Source organism: Labrus bergylta, chromosome 1 (assembly GCF_963930695.1).
Source record: "Labrus bergylta chromosome 1, fLabBer1.1, whole genome shotgun sequence".
In the NCBI taxonomy this organism is placed as follows: domain Eukaryota; kingdom Metazoa; phylum Chordata; class Actinopteri; order Labriformes; family Labridae; genus Labrus; species Labrus bergylta.
The window spans coordinates 12166511-12183661 of record NC_089195.1 but is presented as its reverse complement, the minus strand read 5'-3'; the positions used below and the strand labels follow the sequence as shown (position 1 = coordinate 12183661).

Sequence of the window (17151 nt, the reverse complement as noted above, 5' to 3'; positions counted from 1 at the left end):
GCTGTGAGATTTCATTCAAAGAGAGTTCATACGTTTGTGTTTTATTATGTGTGTATATTTTTATATTTTGGGGCCTTTTGTCTTATTCAATAATCCTGAAACCTCTAAAAATGTTTTATTCTTTACCTCTACTTTGTCTCGGGCATCTTGCTGAGCGTCACGCAGCTGTCGGGATTTGTCTCCACAGGTTTCTCTCTTGGATGAAAGCTAGAAAAAAAAAAACACCAAAAATACAAAAGTCTTGTTATTGAAGACGTACACAACACCAGAAAATCCACCCTTTGGTTAATTCTGGCTTTCACTTCTTTTAGGGTTGTGTCCACAGACAACGTTTTTTTTTTGCATTAGCGGTAGTGCTGGGCGATATATTGTGAAGCTCGATTGGATCAATATTTAATGAATGCTTGTTATGGAAAAGGGAACATCGATTTTATTTTTTAAACTACTTCAAAGTTTTCTCGCGATATTTCCGCGGCAGAGCTTGTTGCGCAGAGACGAAAGGGCGGAGGAGACTCCACTCCTGCCGCTGAGTAGCCTCGCTCTTATAAGCGACCAACACGGAGGAGAAAGAGAACGATGAGAGCGAGGCCGAATTACTTCCAAAAAAAGGCTCATAACACAGGGCTCGACATTATAACTGGCCCGCTAGCCCGGATGAATGATTGACAGAGTCCGTACACTCGCACACAGATTTTAGCGCAGGTTTTCTCTACTAAACCACAGATCCCGACAAAAACCGAGCTAAAATCAGCTTTCAAAGAAAAAAAATCACTGGAAAAGTCGAGAGTGACAGCAGGGCATGACGAAAACAGAAGGGAGAAAAGTTTGAGCCACAGTGACAGACAGCTGGAGGAGCTGGAACACGTTAAAGTTAAAGACTAGATCCTAGTAAAGATAAAAGTTATTCACAAAGCATCTTAGCCCTTAAGAGAGCTCCTAAAGTAAAGATCTAAGGATGAAGAGTTTCTCACAGAGAAGAAAGAAGGAGAGATTCCAGCTCTATCACAGCCTCATATTAATGTCAGTCGAATTAAGTAGACTCTTACAGTTACCAGCATGGTGAATAAACAGGAGCACATAAATATAAGAAAAATACACAATATTTTTATAATTAGAGCTCAATTAATTAAATAAAAGTTGTAATTGACTTTTGCATCAGAATGGTTCAAGAGTAAATTGGTGACTGTTATTTTTCGAATCAAAAGTAACGTTCCTGGGCCAGTGGTTACAAAGGTCGGGCCAGTGATTTTTTTTTTTTTTTTTTTAAACAGTGGAGATTCAGTTTTATAGGCTACATTTATAAACTTTAATACGTTAAATATCGAGTCATCTCGAATATCGACATTAGGCAAAAAAATATTGTGTTATCAAATTTAGGTCAAAGTGTGCCTGTTTTCAAAGTGAAACCAATGAAGTCCATTTATGTCTTCTATGTCAGCTGTTCTTTGTTGCTGCACTCACAGCGCTCTCAGATGAAAACAGTTCAACTTTTGGAACAGCACCATGCCCGTCAATGTCACTTGTCTCTCACCGACTAATCAAAATCAAGAAAGGGTGGGACTTCTGATATCAACTTTATCAACGACAATGGCGGAGATGCTTGTCTGACACAGTTTCCAGGTGTAGAGCTGCTGCTGATGTCAGCAACAATTTAATTAAAGCAACAATTAAAGACAGGGAGCTAAAACACACCTAACTGACATTACAGAGGGAAGCAGATGATAACTTTAATAACCTAGCAATAATGAGCGCTCATGAGAAGCTAACCCATACCCTTACTTTGAAAATGATCTGATATCAAGAATGCTAGCTGTTGGGAAAAAAAAGGTAAATCTGTTTGTGTAAAACAGATGTTCATTACAATGTGGCTCAGTCTTTTATTCTGTGCATACACTTTGAGTTTTTCGTCTTTTACTTTTAATGTCTTGAGTTGGTTACCTCGTCCAGTTTGGCCCGGGTTTCGTTCAGCTCCTGGTTGTAGATGGTGTACTCCAGGGCTCTTCTCATCTTGTCCCACTTCTGGTACTGAGCCAGCTCCTCCTTCTCATCCTCCAGGGTGTGCAGACGCTCCTCAATGTACTTCAGCAGCTCGTTGATCTTCTCTCGCTTCCCCTCTGAAGGAAAAACACATCGGCCAATTTTATTGTCAACCAAGGCTGGAACTTTTATAATATAAGATTACTTCTGGAATGAAAATAGTACAAATCATGTTTCATTTGGTTTCGATGAAAGGGGATGTTACCTGTCTCCTTCATGAGAGAAATACTCTCCTCTTTGCGCTCATCATAGACACGTGTGCCTGCCACCTCCCTCAGCAGCTTCAGGCGCTGTGAGTCAGGTGCTGTGGCCATTTGGTTGATCTGCATAACACATTGAAATATGATGGAATAACCTTCTGTTCAATCGAAGTAACATATGCAATCCATTTCAAATGAACATAAGCAGATCATTGTGTACAGTGTACATGACAAGCTGAAGATGGCTAAAGCGCAGCCTTGCTAAGAATCAAAGCAAACTGTTAAGTGTTAAACTAGTGCAAGGTTGGCACACACTCCTTTCTCACCTTTCCCTGTTTGACGATGTAGTAGGGGTTACTGCGGGAGAAGCCGGCACTCTCCAGAAGGTTCATGACATCATTCTTACTGCAACAATCACAGACGCCATGAAACAAGGGATCAGACGGGGGTTCACAATGTTGTTATTTCCTGTGATTGCATGGACAGTCACAGCAATACTTACGTCACCATCTTCTTGTCTAAGAAGTACTGGTCCTTCTTTGCGCCGATGACTCGACGAAGGGAGACTTCCTCTTTGTCGATCTGGGGGAAAGAGAGAAATTAATCATTGGTCGGGAGGTGAATTGCACACAGCAGCAGAATTGTGTGTCACAGTTTTACCCGGTAGCATGATTGCAGTTTCACGCACGGGTAGAGGCAATCTTTCGTTCTCTAAAGTGGTGCAAACATCCGGCGTTCATCATCACAATAATAAGCGGTGTGTGTTCTGTGGTCAGAGGAGTTCTCAGATGTTTAAGGGCGATGTTTAGTTATGAATGGGACACCGTGAAAACGGAAAATGTAAGAGTTTAAATGGAGGCCCAGACTAACAGTTTGAAGAAAAGTTAGAAGTGGAGATCAAATTTTTTAGATCTTTGCCTGCTGCAGATGTGCTGATTGTGAAAGTCAGGAGCCGATACTGATGTTTAAAATAACAATTTAGCAGATTGCCGGTCCAAGACTACGTTTTTTCATTACTTTATTTTTCATTGTGCCTGTTTTTTTAAAGTGATGTGAAAATCTTGGCACATCACAGACTACAGGATTTCCCTGAGAATATCGTGCCTGACGGAGGAACGCAACACCTCATGCGACCTCACGTAAACAATCAAGTCGGAGGTTAAATCTGCGATTATAATGTTTTGTGCAGAGAGAACAAAATAAACCAACACTTTTTGGTTGAAGAAATGTCTGGAGAGACGCGGACAACATGGGTTGTATGATCTTCAGTGAGAGCTGGAGGTCAGATTGTAACTGTCATATGCATTACAGTAGACCAGCGATTGCATCCTGCCGCCGGTTGCCGTGACTACTGTCCACTTTTGACTCTCCTCCCTGGTCTCTCGCTGTTATTGTAGTCACATACAACTTCAAGATTTTAAATTCTAAATGTCAAACATGTTTGAAATAAATCGAGACATTCACAGCGATCCCTGAGCAGATCATTGGTCCTGAGCAGCTTCGAGACGGGAGCGACCCTGCGATTGTCAGGAAGGAAGAATCGGACGATTTTCCTGCAGTCTGAGCCAGGCTACTTTACTGAAAGGTGTAAATTACCCATTCAGTGTGTTTCCATGACAACAATAGGATCAATATGATGTGTTAGCCATTCTTACCGGCAGCCGGTTGTCAGAGTTGTCAAATATAATCTCCACAAAAGCCGAAATGACACGAGGACCAGTTCCCTCCTACAGTCACAGACAGGAAGAACAGATTTAAATCAACAGTGGAGTGCATAAATTCATGAAGAGCCCTGCATATTGAATTGTTGTGTTTCTATAACCCTGTGACGAAAAGGTCGTATTGAAACAAAAAAAGAACTAAACACTTTTATAACATCTCAGTCATCATGAGTTATACAAGCTCTGACACTGTAAGCATGTTTAACAAGATTTCATTTTTGCACAACCACTGAGTCACTTTCAGAGCAGCAGCATGGATATGTATTATGTCCGACATGTGCCGGTGCTTACATGGAGCAGGGCCAGACGCTGTTCAGGTCGCAGGTGACTGAACTCATCGCTGAGCACAAACTGGATGGCTAAGAAAGCAGAAAGAAACCAGAGTGTTAAGTTAAAACAAAGAAATGACAGCAGGGGGGAAAAAAGCTTAAACAATATCCGGTGAAATTCATTGTGGATTACTTACCGTAGAAAAAGTTACTTTTTCCAGATCCATTTCGTCCGACTGTAAAGAAACACAAAAAGGTCACTAACACATTTTCATATCAACTAGGGCTGTCACTTTTTATTCTAAATTAGATTATTCATTCAAACCTGGTGGAGAAAGTTAACATTCAAACTGTAATGAGCCGTTAGAATTCTAAATATTCAGTCTATCAGCGCATCAGGCCGTCTGAAGGTAGTTTGCCGTCGGCCTTCGTCACCACTAGTTCTTTGCAGTCTGCTTGGCGTGTCAGGGCCTTAACTTGACCATTTTATGCACTCTTAACCTCAGCTGATTAAGACGGTAATGTTGTGGCAAAAGCTACAGGGGCGTGATTCAGGACAAGCAGACTTACATGAGGGAGACTAATCTCTCTGCAGACAGCAGCACACTGATTGGTGGACAAACCTGCAACTCTCCAAGCTGGCTCGCAAATATTTGTGTGTACCAGGAACGTACGAGAGCTCTGAATGGGTGTTCTCATCAGCAGGTTATATTGTAAATAAAGAGAGCTGCACTTGATACCGATCAGGGTGATAGATTTGTGTTTCTGACGAATAATTTAAAAATTAAATCGGTCCATTCAGATAGTCAACAGGCTGTTTTTAGGCTCAATATCGATACAGTAAAATGAAGAAATTAAAATGTTTTGTGTCTAAGCGGCAGCTGCATGGCGCTGGGTTTGAATGTGTTTGAAAATGGCTGTGTCATCTAAATTCATCTGAGGTTGTTCAATTGAAAGAATGAGGAATCACATTTGGTATTTTGTAAATTAAGCAGGTGCCGTCTTTTTAAATGAATTCTCTTACACTCATATTGACAAGCTAATGAAACGCACAGTACAGTATAATAAAAGCATACGGGACAAAAGGGGATAAGATACTCACCAATGACATTGTGCTTTGGACTGAACGGGTCCACCACAGTTTGGTCCCGGTAACTTCGGAACCCCTGGATGATGACCTGCACAAAAAACCAAAGACCACCATAAGAACAGAGTCCACAGCATCCTCGCCTTTTTAATTTGAGCTTGTGATGCTTAAAACCCGCCTCAGCTCCAGCTCTCAGCCTGTCGTTGGGTTGACTGAAAGTTGGAGTTAGGCAGCATTTCCAGCACGGAGACCGCCATCAATGGGACTCCAGCGCCCCCCCACTAACAAATGGGTGACGTCACTCAGACTTCATCCATTATTATTTACAGTCTATTGTGTGCTTGGCTGTGCACTACATTTTATGCCTTAACAGCCTCCAGGGACAGTAGGGGTCCCCAGTCTCTGGCACCCTTATTTTGGTAATCGGGAGATGAAAAGTTTGGGAACCCCTTGGTGACTGGTGATGAAACAAGGAGATGCATGATACACTGGATCGAGAGTCTGTAAAGTGGTGAAGGATGCAGATACAATATGACACCAAAACATGGGGCAGCAGTAGCTTAATCTGTAGGGACTTGGGTTGGGAACGGATGGGTAGCTGGTTTAAGTTGAGGTGCGGATCAGGTTGGGAAATCGGTCTGGTTGCCGGAGAGGTGCCAGTTAACTTCCTGAGCCCTGCCGATAGGCCCTTGAGCAAGGCAATGAACTACTGCTCAGGCACTCTTTCATGTGCAACCCCCCTCTCACTCTGACATCTCTGCATTAGTCCAGAGGATCCTGTTTGTGCGTGTGTTTGTAGCATGTCTCAACAACAGACTTTAACAAAATATATTTTTCTTCTAATCAATCAAACAGAAATGTGTTATTACTAAATATAGAAACAACTTAACAGCTTAAGGGCATGGAAATGAATCATGAAAACAAGATCCTCGAGATGAAAAGATGACTAAACTCGCATTGCTCCCGCTGCTTCAGTGGCCGTGTATGAATGGATTAGTGTTGCTTTGGATGAAAGTGTCTGCTAAGGGAATTGTAACATTGTAGTTATATTTCAGCACTACGAACACAGATCTCTGTCCCACATCTACACACGTGTTGGTTGGCGGTCACCTTAACATTAAGAAGAAATAAAGAAACAAAAACATGACTGAATCTAGGAGCCACACAGGGCTAGTGTTGGTACTTCAGTAGCAAGACAAGAACTGTTCCTGAACGCAGCAGTAAGACTTCCTCTACATGTCTGCATCGTAAACGAGCTCAGATCTCGACGAGGCCTCGGACAGAGTCCACCACAGGACAGGACGGCTTCATTAGCGGCTTTGCGTGGATGCACAGTTAAGAAAAGCACACATTACTAAACCTTCTACTTAATGTGACGATGCTGCAGAGAAACACAATAAAACTCTACGAACAGCAGCGCTCGCGTTAGCTTTAGCAGCATTAGCTCAACATGCCGAGAAGGAGGATGCGTGACTCATTATTAATCCATGTAGCATTAGCCACGATTCACAGTAAAGCTACTTAATTTATAACAGTCTCTGATGTGAGTTAGTCAGCTTTGCAGTCATATTCGACTCAGAATAAATGTGCAATTATCGGCTTCATTCATTAAGCTAACTGTGTGGACGTTTGGCTAACATGTACCAGCCGTTAGCTTACCTGTTTGATGTACATGGCGGTCTGAGCAGGTCGTCTGCTCGGCTGATTTTGTGGATAAGTTCCCTCCCTCCACTAAACCGGAGAAGCCGGGAGTTTAATAACCCAAACTTGACAAAAATAATAGAAAACGATGCATTAAAATTAGATGAAACACTGTGTGGTTAAAGAGAATAACATGGAAAATGGCGGCGGGGGGGCGGGATAGAATGGATAATACCATTAAGAGAAAACAGTGTTTTAAAATGTATTAAAACATTAACGAAATTATGTGTAATAAGGAATTTAAGAATATTATGTAACGATGAAATAATGATAAGTGATATACAGGAGAGTTAATTATTGATCACATGTTTATGTGCGAAAAGAACCTTAGTGGTCCGATTTCTTTTAATGGGTCTCCCTATTTTACGGAGTTGGTACAGTCCAAATGCCTCTGTTCTAGGCGCCAAAGACAGAAGAGTCAGCGATGAAAGCGCTAACCACCGAAGAAGAAAAGGAGAGCCCTCGAGTTAAATGGAGTAGAGTTAACTGTTTTTCCCCTTGATATATTTTTTCAGCTGTGTACATTCATTCTTGTAAAACATTTTCTTTGACATTGTATTTTTGAATACGGATAAATTATAAATCAATGTATTATCGCAGAGGCCCTGAAGTACCAAACAATCCAAAAAACAAATAAGCATATCTTGTGCAAATGTGCGCACAATATAATTTCCTTTTGCACACAACATATTAACCTATTGGGGCTGGTCAATTATATCGTTATTGCAATGCGATAAACACATCATGCAAGTCTGATTTTACCGCAACAAATACAATTATTTTTAATGAAGCAATGCATTTTTCTTACTCAGCATGTGTAGGATACATTATACCTGTTGGATGGACACCTGAGTGAAAAGTTGATGCCCCCAAACCACTATGATGCAGTCAGATGAAGCTAAGCGAACTATAATCTATCCTCAGATTGATTAATTGGTGCCAATTTAGTTGACAAATCAAATCTCTTTTTGGATTTTTTTCTGTATTCAGGAGGAACATGATACACTCATTGTGTAAAACATGAAGACCAGCAGACAGGCTGAGTTAAAGCTGATATGCAGCATTCTTTATTGTTCACAATCACAATTCGTCATCTCTTAATATTAAGATAAGATCTTACTTTATTGATGCCCAGAGGGGAAATTCAGGCAATGCAGCAGCACAAAGTCAGAAGTAGGTAATACCTTACAAAAGAAAAATCAAAACAGAATAGATAAATTAAAATAAGAGGTGAACAATACAGGACCATTAAGACTTAGAATTAATTGAACACTGTTGTGCACATTGCATATTATTCTCATATCGTTCAGGCCTTCTGGGTGTACGCAATGATGGGTTTCTGGGACAGTAGTTCCCAAATTGGGGGTCGGGACCCCCTGGGGGTCATGGAAACTGAGAGGGCAGAGGGGGGGGGGGAAACGGGAACAAAAATCAACTTGAACTAATATTATTATACCTTAAAACTTCAAATAGAAGTTCATCCCAATTTAAGGCCCGGCTCCCATGTTGTTGCCGGATGTTTGGACAAATAAAGGCAGGTCTTAATCAGAGGCCTCGATGCTCTCAGTGATGATTCGTTAGGGGATCAAACATAAGAAATTAAATGTTGAATGTGTCTTAATCTTTATTTTAAGTTGAGAGACTTTAAAAAACAAAAGACTGTGCAACAGGTCAGAGAAGTCTTACTAAGAACAAGTGAGTGATTTGTAATTGAACTCGTTTATCAATAATCATATTCCATACTTTATGGTGTCAATTTATGATTTCATAGTCTTTCCCATACATCGTTGCTGTACTCACAAATAACTTTTAATAATAAAAGGCTCGTCTCGTGCTGAAGCCTGTCCCAAATAAAGGCCGGGTCATTTTAACAACTGATGGAAATTAAAGCCCGGGCTATTTTACGGTACATAACATTTTGATGTATGTCTTTTTAGATGTTATTGATCGATGCATAGCCAAAGTTTTGTTCCTTTTCTTTTACAATCTTTCAATAATTTAAAATAAAACAGAAGACGACATATTGAATGTAATTAACAAGGGAGAGGAATATGTTTACTGTTACGATGACTGCTGATTGTTGTTGAGACAGAACTTGTAAAAGTCTGACACATTTTAATTGTTAATAAAACATAGAAGCATTTTAAGAAGCTGTTTGTGTCATTTTTGATATTTGCAATCGTGGTGTAAAAGGAATTTATGAATCTTTCTTTGAGCGGGGGGTCTCCACCTGAGTTTGATGCTATATGGGGGTCGTTGGCATGGCTACATTTGAGAACCCCTTATCTAGGAAATCTGTTTATGAAGTCCAAGTCGGTCACTGCAGGTGTCACTGTTGTCTCTCCTGCTTTGGTCTATAGACTCAACGTAGTAGCCAGTGATGGAGTCTTCCATCTTGCTGACTGGTAGGCAGTATAAACCATGATTGGTTGTCGGGCGGCTGCATAAGGCTGAGTCAGTTTGTGAATGTGTATGAATGAATGAGTTAATACTGATGGACTCTTTACTCAGCAGCCTCTACCATCAGTGTGTGAATGTGTAGGTGTGACCTGCAGTGTGAAAGCACTTTGAGTCGTCAGAAGACTAGAAAATCGCTTTTTTTTCCAACAAACAATCCAACAATGACCACATGGCAACAAGCTTTAATTTTTGTGACGAAAACATTTATTAAACACGTTAACATCCACATTATTGAAAAAATCAGACAGACTGTCATTTTAAATAAATTAGGTTTCAATGCCTGACTGTATTTGTGAATAGGCAAAAAATCACAATATCAACCTAAGGCATGTATATTGCAGTTAATCACTGTGCTGTGTTGTTCCTCAGCAGCAGTTTAGAAGACGGGGAAACAGCACGTCTGATCGCAGGTCTTTCTACTGTGCTGGTTTCAACAACAGGCAAACAGAGCTTTTATTTTTTAATATTTCAAGTAAGACTACAAGCAGTCGCAGTTCCTTTAAGGCAGTGCAGTTATTGGGCTCAGTTTGAACTGGTGGTGGACCGGGGACTGCAGGCAAGAGGTAGGGAGGGTGAACACAGACGGCTCAAAGTTTTTGGTGTTGAAGGTGGTGGCGAAGTCGTTGGCAAAGAAGGAGGCGGACTCAGGTGCGCAGGGTGTGGCCGGTTCAGGTGTTGCAGCGTGAGCTGGGGCCGTGGAGAGGACCTCTGACTCGAACTGCAGCAGCTGACCCATGAAGCTGAAGTTAGGAGAGACGACTGCTCGACGCTGCTTGATGATGTCGAAGGCCGCATCCAGCCGTAGCTGCTGCGTCCTCATGATGTAAGCCATGCAGATGGTGGGAGAGCGTGAGATCCCCGCCTCGCAGTGGACCAGGACCTTACCCCCTGATTGCTTCACGTGATCTGGAAGGAAGAGAAAGGGACGAGCAAAGGTCAAACATGTGCTGTGAGTATTTTTTTTTTTCGGTGAAAATGTGGTTATAGAATAACAAAAGAAACAATTTATCCAATTTAAACCTTATTTTTAACGCCCTCCTTTTGTTGGGAGTCGATTATTTATAATTAAAAAGTCAAGTTATTTGATGGCGAGGTTACAGGGAGCACGCAGAAAATTAAAAACACTGAATAATAAATGTAAAATCACATTTTAACTGTGTAATCATTTCCCACACCTCACTTAACTATGCAAAAACACTTTCTGCTCATGCAATCAGTCTCTCTCACACACACACACACACACACACACACACGCAGCAGCAGCAGGATATTGTGGACAAACAGGAAAATCAGACTTTTCATTTGCAGGGACGCAGAAGTGTACACACATTCTCTGTGTACACACATTCTGTACCAGTTTCAGTCAAGCACACACTGCAGACATTTGTGAAGATTATCTGAGTCACAGAGCGCAGCTGTACCGAAGACTTTGTCTCTCCTACACTGCTGTGGGGGCGCCGGGCGCTGCTGCACAGTTCTCTGGGGCACCGTGTTCTAATTTAGAGGCTGCAGCACTCCTACACACGGATCTGTTCATGATCTCATGCCTACATTACAGCTACTTTCTGTTATCTGCAAGTTCATTCTTAAAATGTGAAGAAACACCTTCATGTCGCCTTCCCTGTTTAATCTGCCTGACACTTAGTCCCTCCTTCACATTTTGTCCCTCTGCTGTTTAATAGAAAACAGATTGACAGCCACTTGTGCGCGGTCCTGACTGTCTCTGCAGTAGGTTGATTTCTGACAGCTCTCATCTTTGATACAGAGCGCATGAATGAATCATGAACTTCCCATCTGGAGTGGAGGATGCATAAGAGAGGGAAGAGGGAGGGGGAAAAGGAGTGACAGCAGCAGTGGGTGTTTTAATGATCATCCTCGGGTGATGGGCGCTCATTGGCTGGAGATGCCATGACACGTTTCGGCAGCTGTTTTCATCCGGTGGGGGTCAATAATATTTATCATCTCCTCCCCTGAGTTACATCAGTCACCGGGGTCAGCAGGCTATCTGATTGCTGATCGATTTCCATTGGGGGACCAGCTGCAGCTCGGTGAGGATTTATGTGCTCCATATTTCTAATCACTTGGGCATTGTCGAGGACATTTTGTAGGCCGTCATTGGATGCAGGCTAAGCCGGACCCCAGAAACTATTTCTGGCCTTATGTAATACAAACAGGCTTGCACAAAGATCCCCTAAAAGTAGGACCGCATCCCCAAATGATGCACAATACCAACAAAAGCAGCCATCAAACACTGGTCAGGCAGGCTGCTGGTGGGTGAGCTTTGTCCTTGGCTAAAAATAGCCACCAGCACATTGTGTACATCTTTTTGCTGCTTCTATTATCCTGCACCTCTCTCCTCTCCCACACACTCTCTGCTCCTCTGTGTTACATTCACGTACCTGCTGCCCTCTATGATTCTACCTGCCATTGCGCTTTCTCACCGTGAGTCAGTTATTCTACCTTTTTATCATCCACCTAACCATCTTAAAACAACCATGACTGATTGTGTGTCAGTCAACCCCCCATCCTCCCCCCCCCCCCCCCCCCCCCCCCCCCCGATTACTAAACAGGGACAGCTCACCCAGTTGTCACACTGACTGGCCACACCCGGCACAGTAAGCCACAGAGATTAGAGAGGCAATGACGGCATGGGAGCGTCTTTTCCCAGTTAAGACACTGTGGGGGGGGGGGGGAGTGGATGGAGTGAGGTCGCAAGGGAATGGGGGAAGTGAGCAAATCCTGAATGAAAGCAGACTAGCTGGATATGTTTGTAGGGGATTTGAAGCAGGCGATCAAGTTAAACTGATTACAGCGAGGTCACTTATAGCCCTCTATTTCTGAATGGCAGCCGGTGAGAAGCAACAGAAAAGAGGGGCTTATAGAAAGCCGCAAAAAATACTCAGATCTATGTTTAGTCGTCTCACTTACTCAGCTTGTTGGTCATTTTTAGAAACTAAGGGTAATGTTGCACCAGAAATATCAAGACGCCAGGAAAAGACTCTAAAGCTTGGTGGTGGTGTGTTTAATTCCCTTCCTGTGAGTTACTTCAAGTGTTGAGCATCTCCTTAGAATAACGCATCAGAAAGTCTAAAATCCTGCTGTGACATTTTTAAAATTCAGACTCACACATAAAACTCTGTCCTTCTAGAAAAAGTAAAGGTTCCCCCTTCGACTCACCGATAAACTCTATCGCCTCCTGGAAGTGGGAGCTGATGTCAGCCATGTTGTTGTCCTCCACTGGGATCCACTTGTAGTCGAAGTGGCCCTTGGCCGGCTGCATGTCTCTGCGGGACACGTTGAGCAAGGCCGTGATGTGAAGGTCGCTGAGATAGTCCTGTCTGGAGGCGTGGTAGGCACTACCGAGGTAGAGGAAAGGCAGGATCTCCACGGGTTTACCCTGAGAGGGAGAGAAAAGACAAAAAGGGACATGAGTTCATTCACAGAAAAGACTCAAGTATAGAACACAGTGTGATTAAAAACATGGACGGTCTCCCTGAGGAGAGACGCATAAACACCTGTCATCCCCAAAGAGCTCGAGGCAGAACATCATGTTCAGGCACAGACTAAACGTACGCAGACGCATCAGCTGTGGGATTACATTCCCCCCTACTTTATAAGGCTCTGTGTAAAAGTAGCCACAATATTCCAACACAGACACAATCAAGTGTTGAAGCAGCCTCGTGTTTGTGTTTGGAGGACACGGAAAGGTCAGGGATGAAAGAGCGTTTCTCTCTCTCGGAGGGGTCGTCGTGCTCGCTGCCTTTTCTTAGCCACACATGAGATGACTGAAGGTCAGAGAATATCAAATGAATGCTGAGAAAATGTTTTGATGCCAGATATAAATCTCATGGCGCCAAGCGTCTAGTTTTTTCTTCTCCTTCTTCTTTTTATAATAAGGTTAAAAATAAAAATAAAAACCCGTGTGGCCTGTGTATGTATGTGTGTGTGTGTGAGAGAGAGAAGGAAGTGGAGCTGTGAACGGGGTGTTTCCATACCTGATCATAATCTGGTTTGTGGTGACAAAGCTTCTCGCTGTGACTGCTGACTCTTTTCTCAGTTTCAGTTCCGCCCTGGTCGATGGTTTTCACCTCAGTGCAAAGTTCAGGGTACTGAGAGTGGAAGTTCTCGTATCCTCCTGAGAGAGAGAAAAGAGGTGGGGGGGGGGACAATAAACACACATGAATAAGATTAGAACATTTCCACCTCTCCCCTCCTGACACGCGCGTAAATATCTTGTGAAATGGCATCGTTTATGAAACAGTCTTAGCAGCGGGATTATAACCTTTATAACCTGATTATGAGCGCGTCATTAATTACAGGAGCTCGCGCTGGAAGGACCGGTAATCCTTTGAGAGAGACATCCGGAGGACGCAGAGGTGACAGACGCAAATGGATGCGTTTTAACACATCACAGCCCAGATGGATTAAATCAGCTAAAAGAAGAGTCTGAGTGTGGGGGGGGGGGGGATGGGGGGTTGAGTTTTCTGTTTCTTGTTTTTATCAATGAAAGTCATCACACCGCCAATTTGTGTGCGTTTTTCCCTCCCGCACTGACTCATTCGCTCCGTTGACGCACACATGGACCTTTACCTCTCCAAGAAATGTGAGGAGAAAAAAAAAGACATGTAGGCTGCTCTCAAGATGACCTGGCCTTAACGAGATCAGGATTTTATAGGATTTTAAAAAAAGTTATAAAGCGGTTAGAGTCATTAAAACTAAGGAAGCCGAGGAGGAGAATAGTTCATGTTTGAAGACTGTTTCACGACACACATTTTTCTTTTCTATAGCCTAACTGAGAGTTCCTCATTTTGAGGGTTAAAACAGTTTAACATCTCAAAAGCTCTCACCTTTCAGGAAACAGATGCTCGCCCCGCTGGCTAGATGTGAGAGGGTGTTTATTACTATTTGTGCTACACTGTCCTTTTTCAGCTTCTGCCAGTGGGACGTCCGGTCATCCAGAACTACGATGGCCGATATGTTCCCTTCCCGAAGCCGAATCAGGGCTCTCTCATCCGGGATGACAAACTGCAGAGGCACCGGCCCTCCTCGGGATCTCCGGACCACCACGGAGTTTAGATTGACATTGACAGAGCCTGTGATGTTGGAGTTCGTGAATGACAAGTAAGGTCGACAATCCACAATAAGGCAGCTCCCTGCACAATCCTTCCTGATGAGTTTCCTCATGCGCCGGCAGTCGATGCTGGAGACTTTCATGGTGGTAGCGGCCCCGGAGGTGTTATTATTGCCTGAAGAATGGGAACGGATAAATCCTTAACGGCGGAAACGGGCGAGCGAGGAGTCCCGTGCGCGTCCGTGCCTACATGTCCTCCAAGGGGATTCCGGTCGAGCAGTTTTATCTGAATGGAACCTCCGGCGCGTGACGTCACGAACCATATTTGGACACCGGCGAGGTGTAAGCGTAGCAAAAAAGACCTCCCATATCCGTGACGAAACTGTGGCTCCGCCCCCGGCGCTGGTAAACAAGAAGCTCCGATACTGCAGTGAGTTTGATTCAAGCATTACTCACCTCTGTGTTCTTCCAGCACAGAACACCTCTCTATTAAAAAACACAACAACACATTTATATCCTCTGTCATCACATACAACCTATCCTCTCTTCTAAAAAAAAATACATCAGTCCTCTACCAGAACAAATCTATCATCTACCAGCACACACACCTGTCATTTACCAGCACACACACCTGTCATTTACCAGCACACACACCTGTCATTTACCAGCACATACACCTGTCATCTACCAGCACACACACCCGTCCTATTTCCTAAAAAAATGTGATGTTATGTGAACGGAAAATAAAAAAAAAACAGAATGTGATGAACTGTGTAGTTCCAGACACTGAAACCACAGTTAATCGGAAATTGCACAAAGACAACATTTCACTTGTTGAAACTGAGAAATTTCACTGTTAGAAAATCTTGCCATGCAGCAACACCTTTCAGATAAATTGGGACATGATCTTGTTTACCCCATTCTTGCATCACCTCTTCTTTTAACAACATTTTATACGAGTTTGGGAACTAAGGAGGATTTCAACAGTTCAGGGTCTCTCTCGCGCTCTCTCTCTCTCTCTCTCTCTCTCTCTCTCTCTCTCTGTCTCTCTCTCTGTCTCTCTCTCTCTCTCTGTCTCTCTCTCTCTCTCTCTCTCTCTCTCTCTCTCTGACTATGGAGCTGTGACTCATTTCACAGACTGCCAGCAAGAATATATGAGAAACTCAGAAAGTGCTAAAATGCTAAGTCTGGTGAGAACTGGCTCCACTTCCTTCTTGTTTGAGCTCAAATCCTGATGCTCTCATCGGGTCACCACAACAGCTGGAGCCAAGGCTTCTTGGAGAGTCTACTCCATTGGTTCCCGACTTTATTCGGCTCGTGACCCTCTTTGACTTCACAAAACACAAACAGCTTTCTGCTCACATTTATTTGTTTTCAACCATGTCTCTCTACTGCGATCCAGTAAACATTCACCTCAGAGCACATTTAGGCTTTTTCATGTTCGTGTGGACAGAGGAAGAAAGGCTGGGAGGTCATTTCTGCACGATAGACGGCAGACAGACAGAGAATCTGAAGGTTCATGTTCAACAGTAACCTGCTGTGTTCAATATCGTTTTTATTCATCAATGAATACACATTTCAGGCGACCCCATTCCAATTCCATGCGACCCCAAGGTTAGGAAAGCCTGGTCCACTCAGTTTTCAAAACATGCCGACATGCGCCTCAAACACGGCTCAGGTGAAGTCAGGTTAGTGAACCAGCTGAGGTGACACCTCTACTAGGACAGCCAGCTGCACTCACCTGTCCCTCCACCTGGCCGTGCCCTTAATGATGCATCAACTTAAGCCTTGATGTGATTTAAATGGGAATGTTTTATTAAAAAGAATCCCCTCAGGTGTCATGAATAGAGGAATTAGCTACAAAGCTCAAATTCCTTTGACCCGTGTGAATGTGATACAAAGATCGCTCCACTTCGGGTGCCAGCTTTGTTTCACAGATTGAATATTTAAAGCTCCCGTGAGGAGTTTTTAGCAGGAGACGAGTCAGACTGATATTAACATTGAAGCCTCTTAATGACGTTCAAAAGCAAACAAAACCATCAACACAAACATCAACATTTTCTATATTGTAATTTTTAATGATTGAAGCTGCGGCCGGGAGAAGACGTCAGACGTAACTTCAAGCTTCGAAGATTCTTGATGAGTGATTTATTTGAATGTTACGGGACAAACTCAGCAATCAGACAAGAGGTACTGCTTTGTCCACAGGGGGTGACAAAAGCCCCGTTTACATTAAATGGCCCGGTTTGTTTTTTCCCCCTGTGGGTTCAGTACGCATTTATTGGCTTCAAAAATTGGGAATTGTACATAAATAAATTATACATACTGTCCTACTTTTTTGCTAGTGCCTAGCATACTGATCCAACGCTAAAGGGCGGAGTTAGACACTCTGTAGTCAGGTGACATCATCTGTGGGACAGTGGTTATAAGGGACTAACAGAAAAAGCGGCATGTTTGAATATCCTGTGGATGGAGCGCAGATGGCCTAACGGTTAGGTCACACCTCATATATGGAAGTTATGATACGATAGGTTTACTTTATTGTCTCCTTGGGGAAATTAGTCTTGGACTCACAGTGCTGCCAAACATCCAGCTGCTTCCGGTT

At 43.1% G+C, this 17151-nt stretch overlaps 2 protein-coding genes across 2 annotated transcripts in view; both read right to left on the bottom strand.

The window, feature by feature from the left end:
* The window catches only part of smc3 (structural maintenance of chromosomes 3), a 31191-nt gene extending 24024 nt beyond the window's left edge, over positions 1–7167 (bottom strand). The window contains exons 1-10 of the mRNA XM_065954198.1: positions 6974–7167; positions 5330–5405; positions 4425–4463; positions 4250–4317; positions 3893–3964; positions 2740–2819; positions 2564–2642; positions 2243–2360; positions 1939–2114; positions 127–207 (exon numbers count right to left, since the gene is read on the bottom strand). Coding sequence (XP_065810270.1) covers positions 127–207; positions 1939–2114; positions 2243–2360; positions 2564–2642; positions 2740–2819; positions 3893–3964; positions 4250–4317; positions 4425–4463; positions 5330–5405; positions 6974–6988 — 804 coding nt within the window. The 5' untranslated portion in view covers positions 6989–7167. The remainder of the gene's footprint in view (positions 1–126; positions 208–1938; positions 2115–2242; positions 2361–2563; positions 2643–2739; positions 2820–3892; positions 3965–4249; positions 4318–4424; positions 4464–5329; positions 5406–6973) is intronic.
* Positions 7168–9656: 2489 nt separating this feature from the next.
* dusp5 (dual specificity phosphatase 5) lies at positions 9657–14796 on the bottom strand. The gene is made up of 4 exons (XM_020653266.3): positions 14323–14796; positions 13471–13610; positions 12653–12872; positions 9657–10381 (listed from the first exon to the last, which is right to left on the bottom strand). The coding sequence occupies exons 1-4, from the start codon at positions 14687–14689 to the stop codon at positions 9975–9977; spliced, it is 1134 nt and encodes a 377-aa protein (XP_020508922.2). The 5' UTR covers positions 14690–14796; the 3' UTR covers positions 9657–9974.
* Between the last annotated feature and the right edge of the window lie 2355 nt (positions 14797–17151).

What these genes read in the sequence shown, in the direction of transcription:
- dusp5 (XM_020653266.3), bottom strand. Translation starts at nt 14,689, where the DNA reads ATGAAAGTCTCCAGCATCGACTGCCGGCGCATGAGGAAACTCATCAGG. An exon ending in GAGCATCTGTTTCCTGAAAG is followed by an intron (nt 13,611 to 14,322) that starts GTGAGAGCTTTT and finishes TCTCTCTCTCAG; the next exon opens with GAGGATACGAGAACTTCCAC. An exon ending in GGAGGCGATAGAGTTTATCG is followed by an intron (nt 10,382 to 12,652) that starts GTGAGTCGAAGG and finishes TCTTCCTTCCAG; the next exon opens with ATCACGTGAAGCAATCAGGG.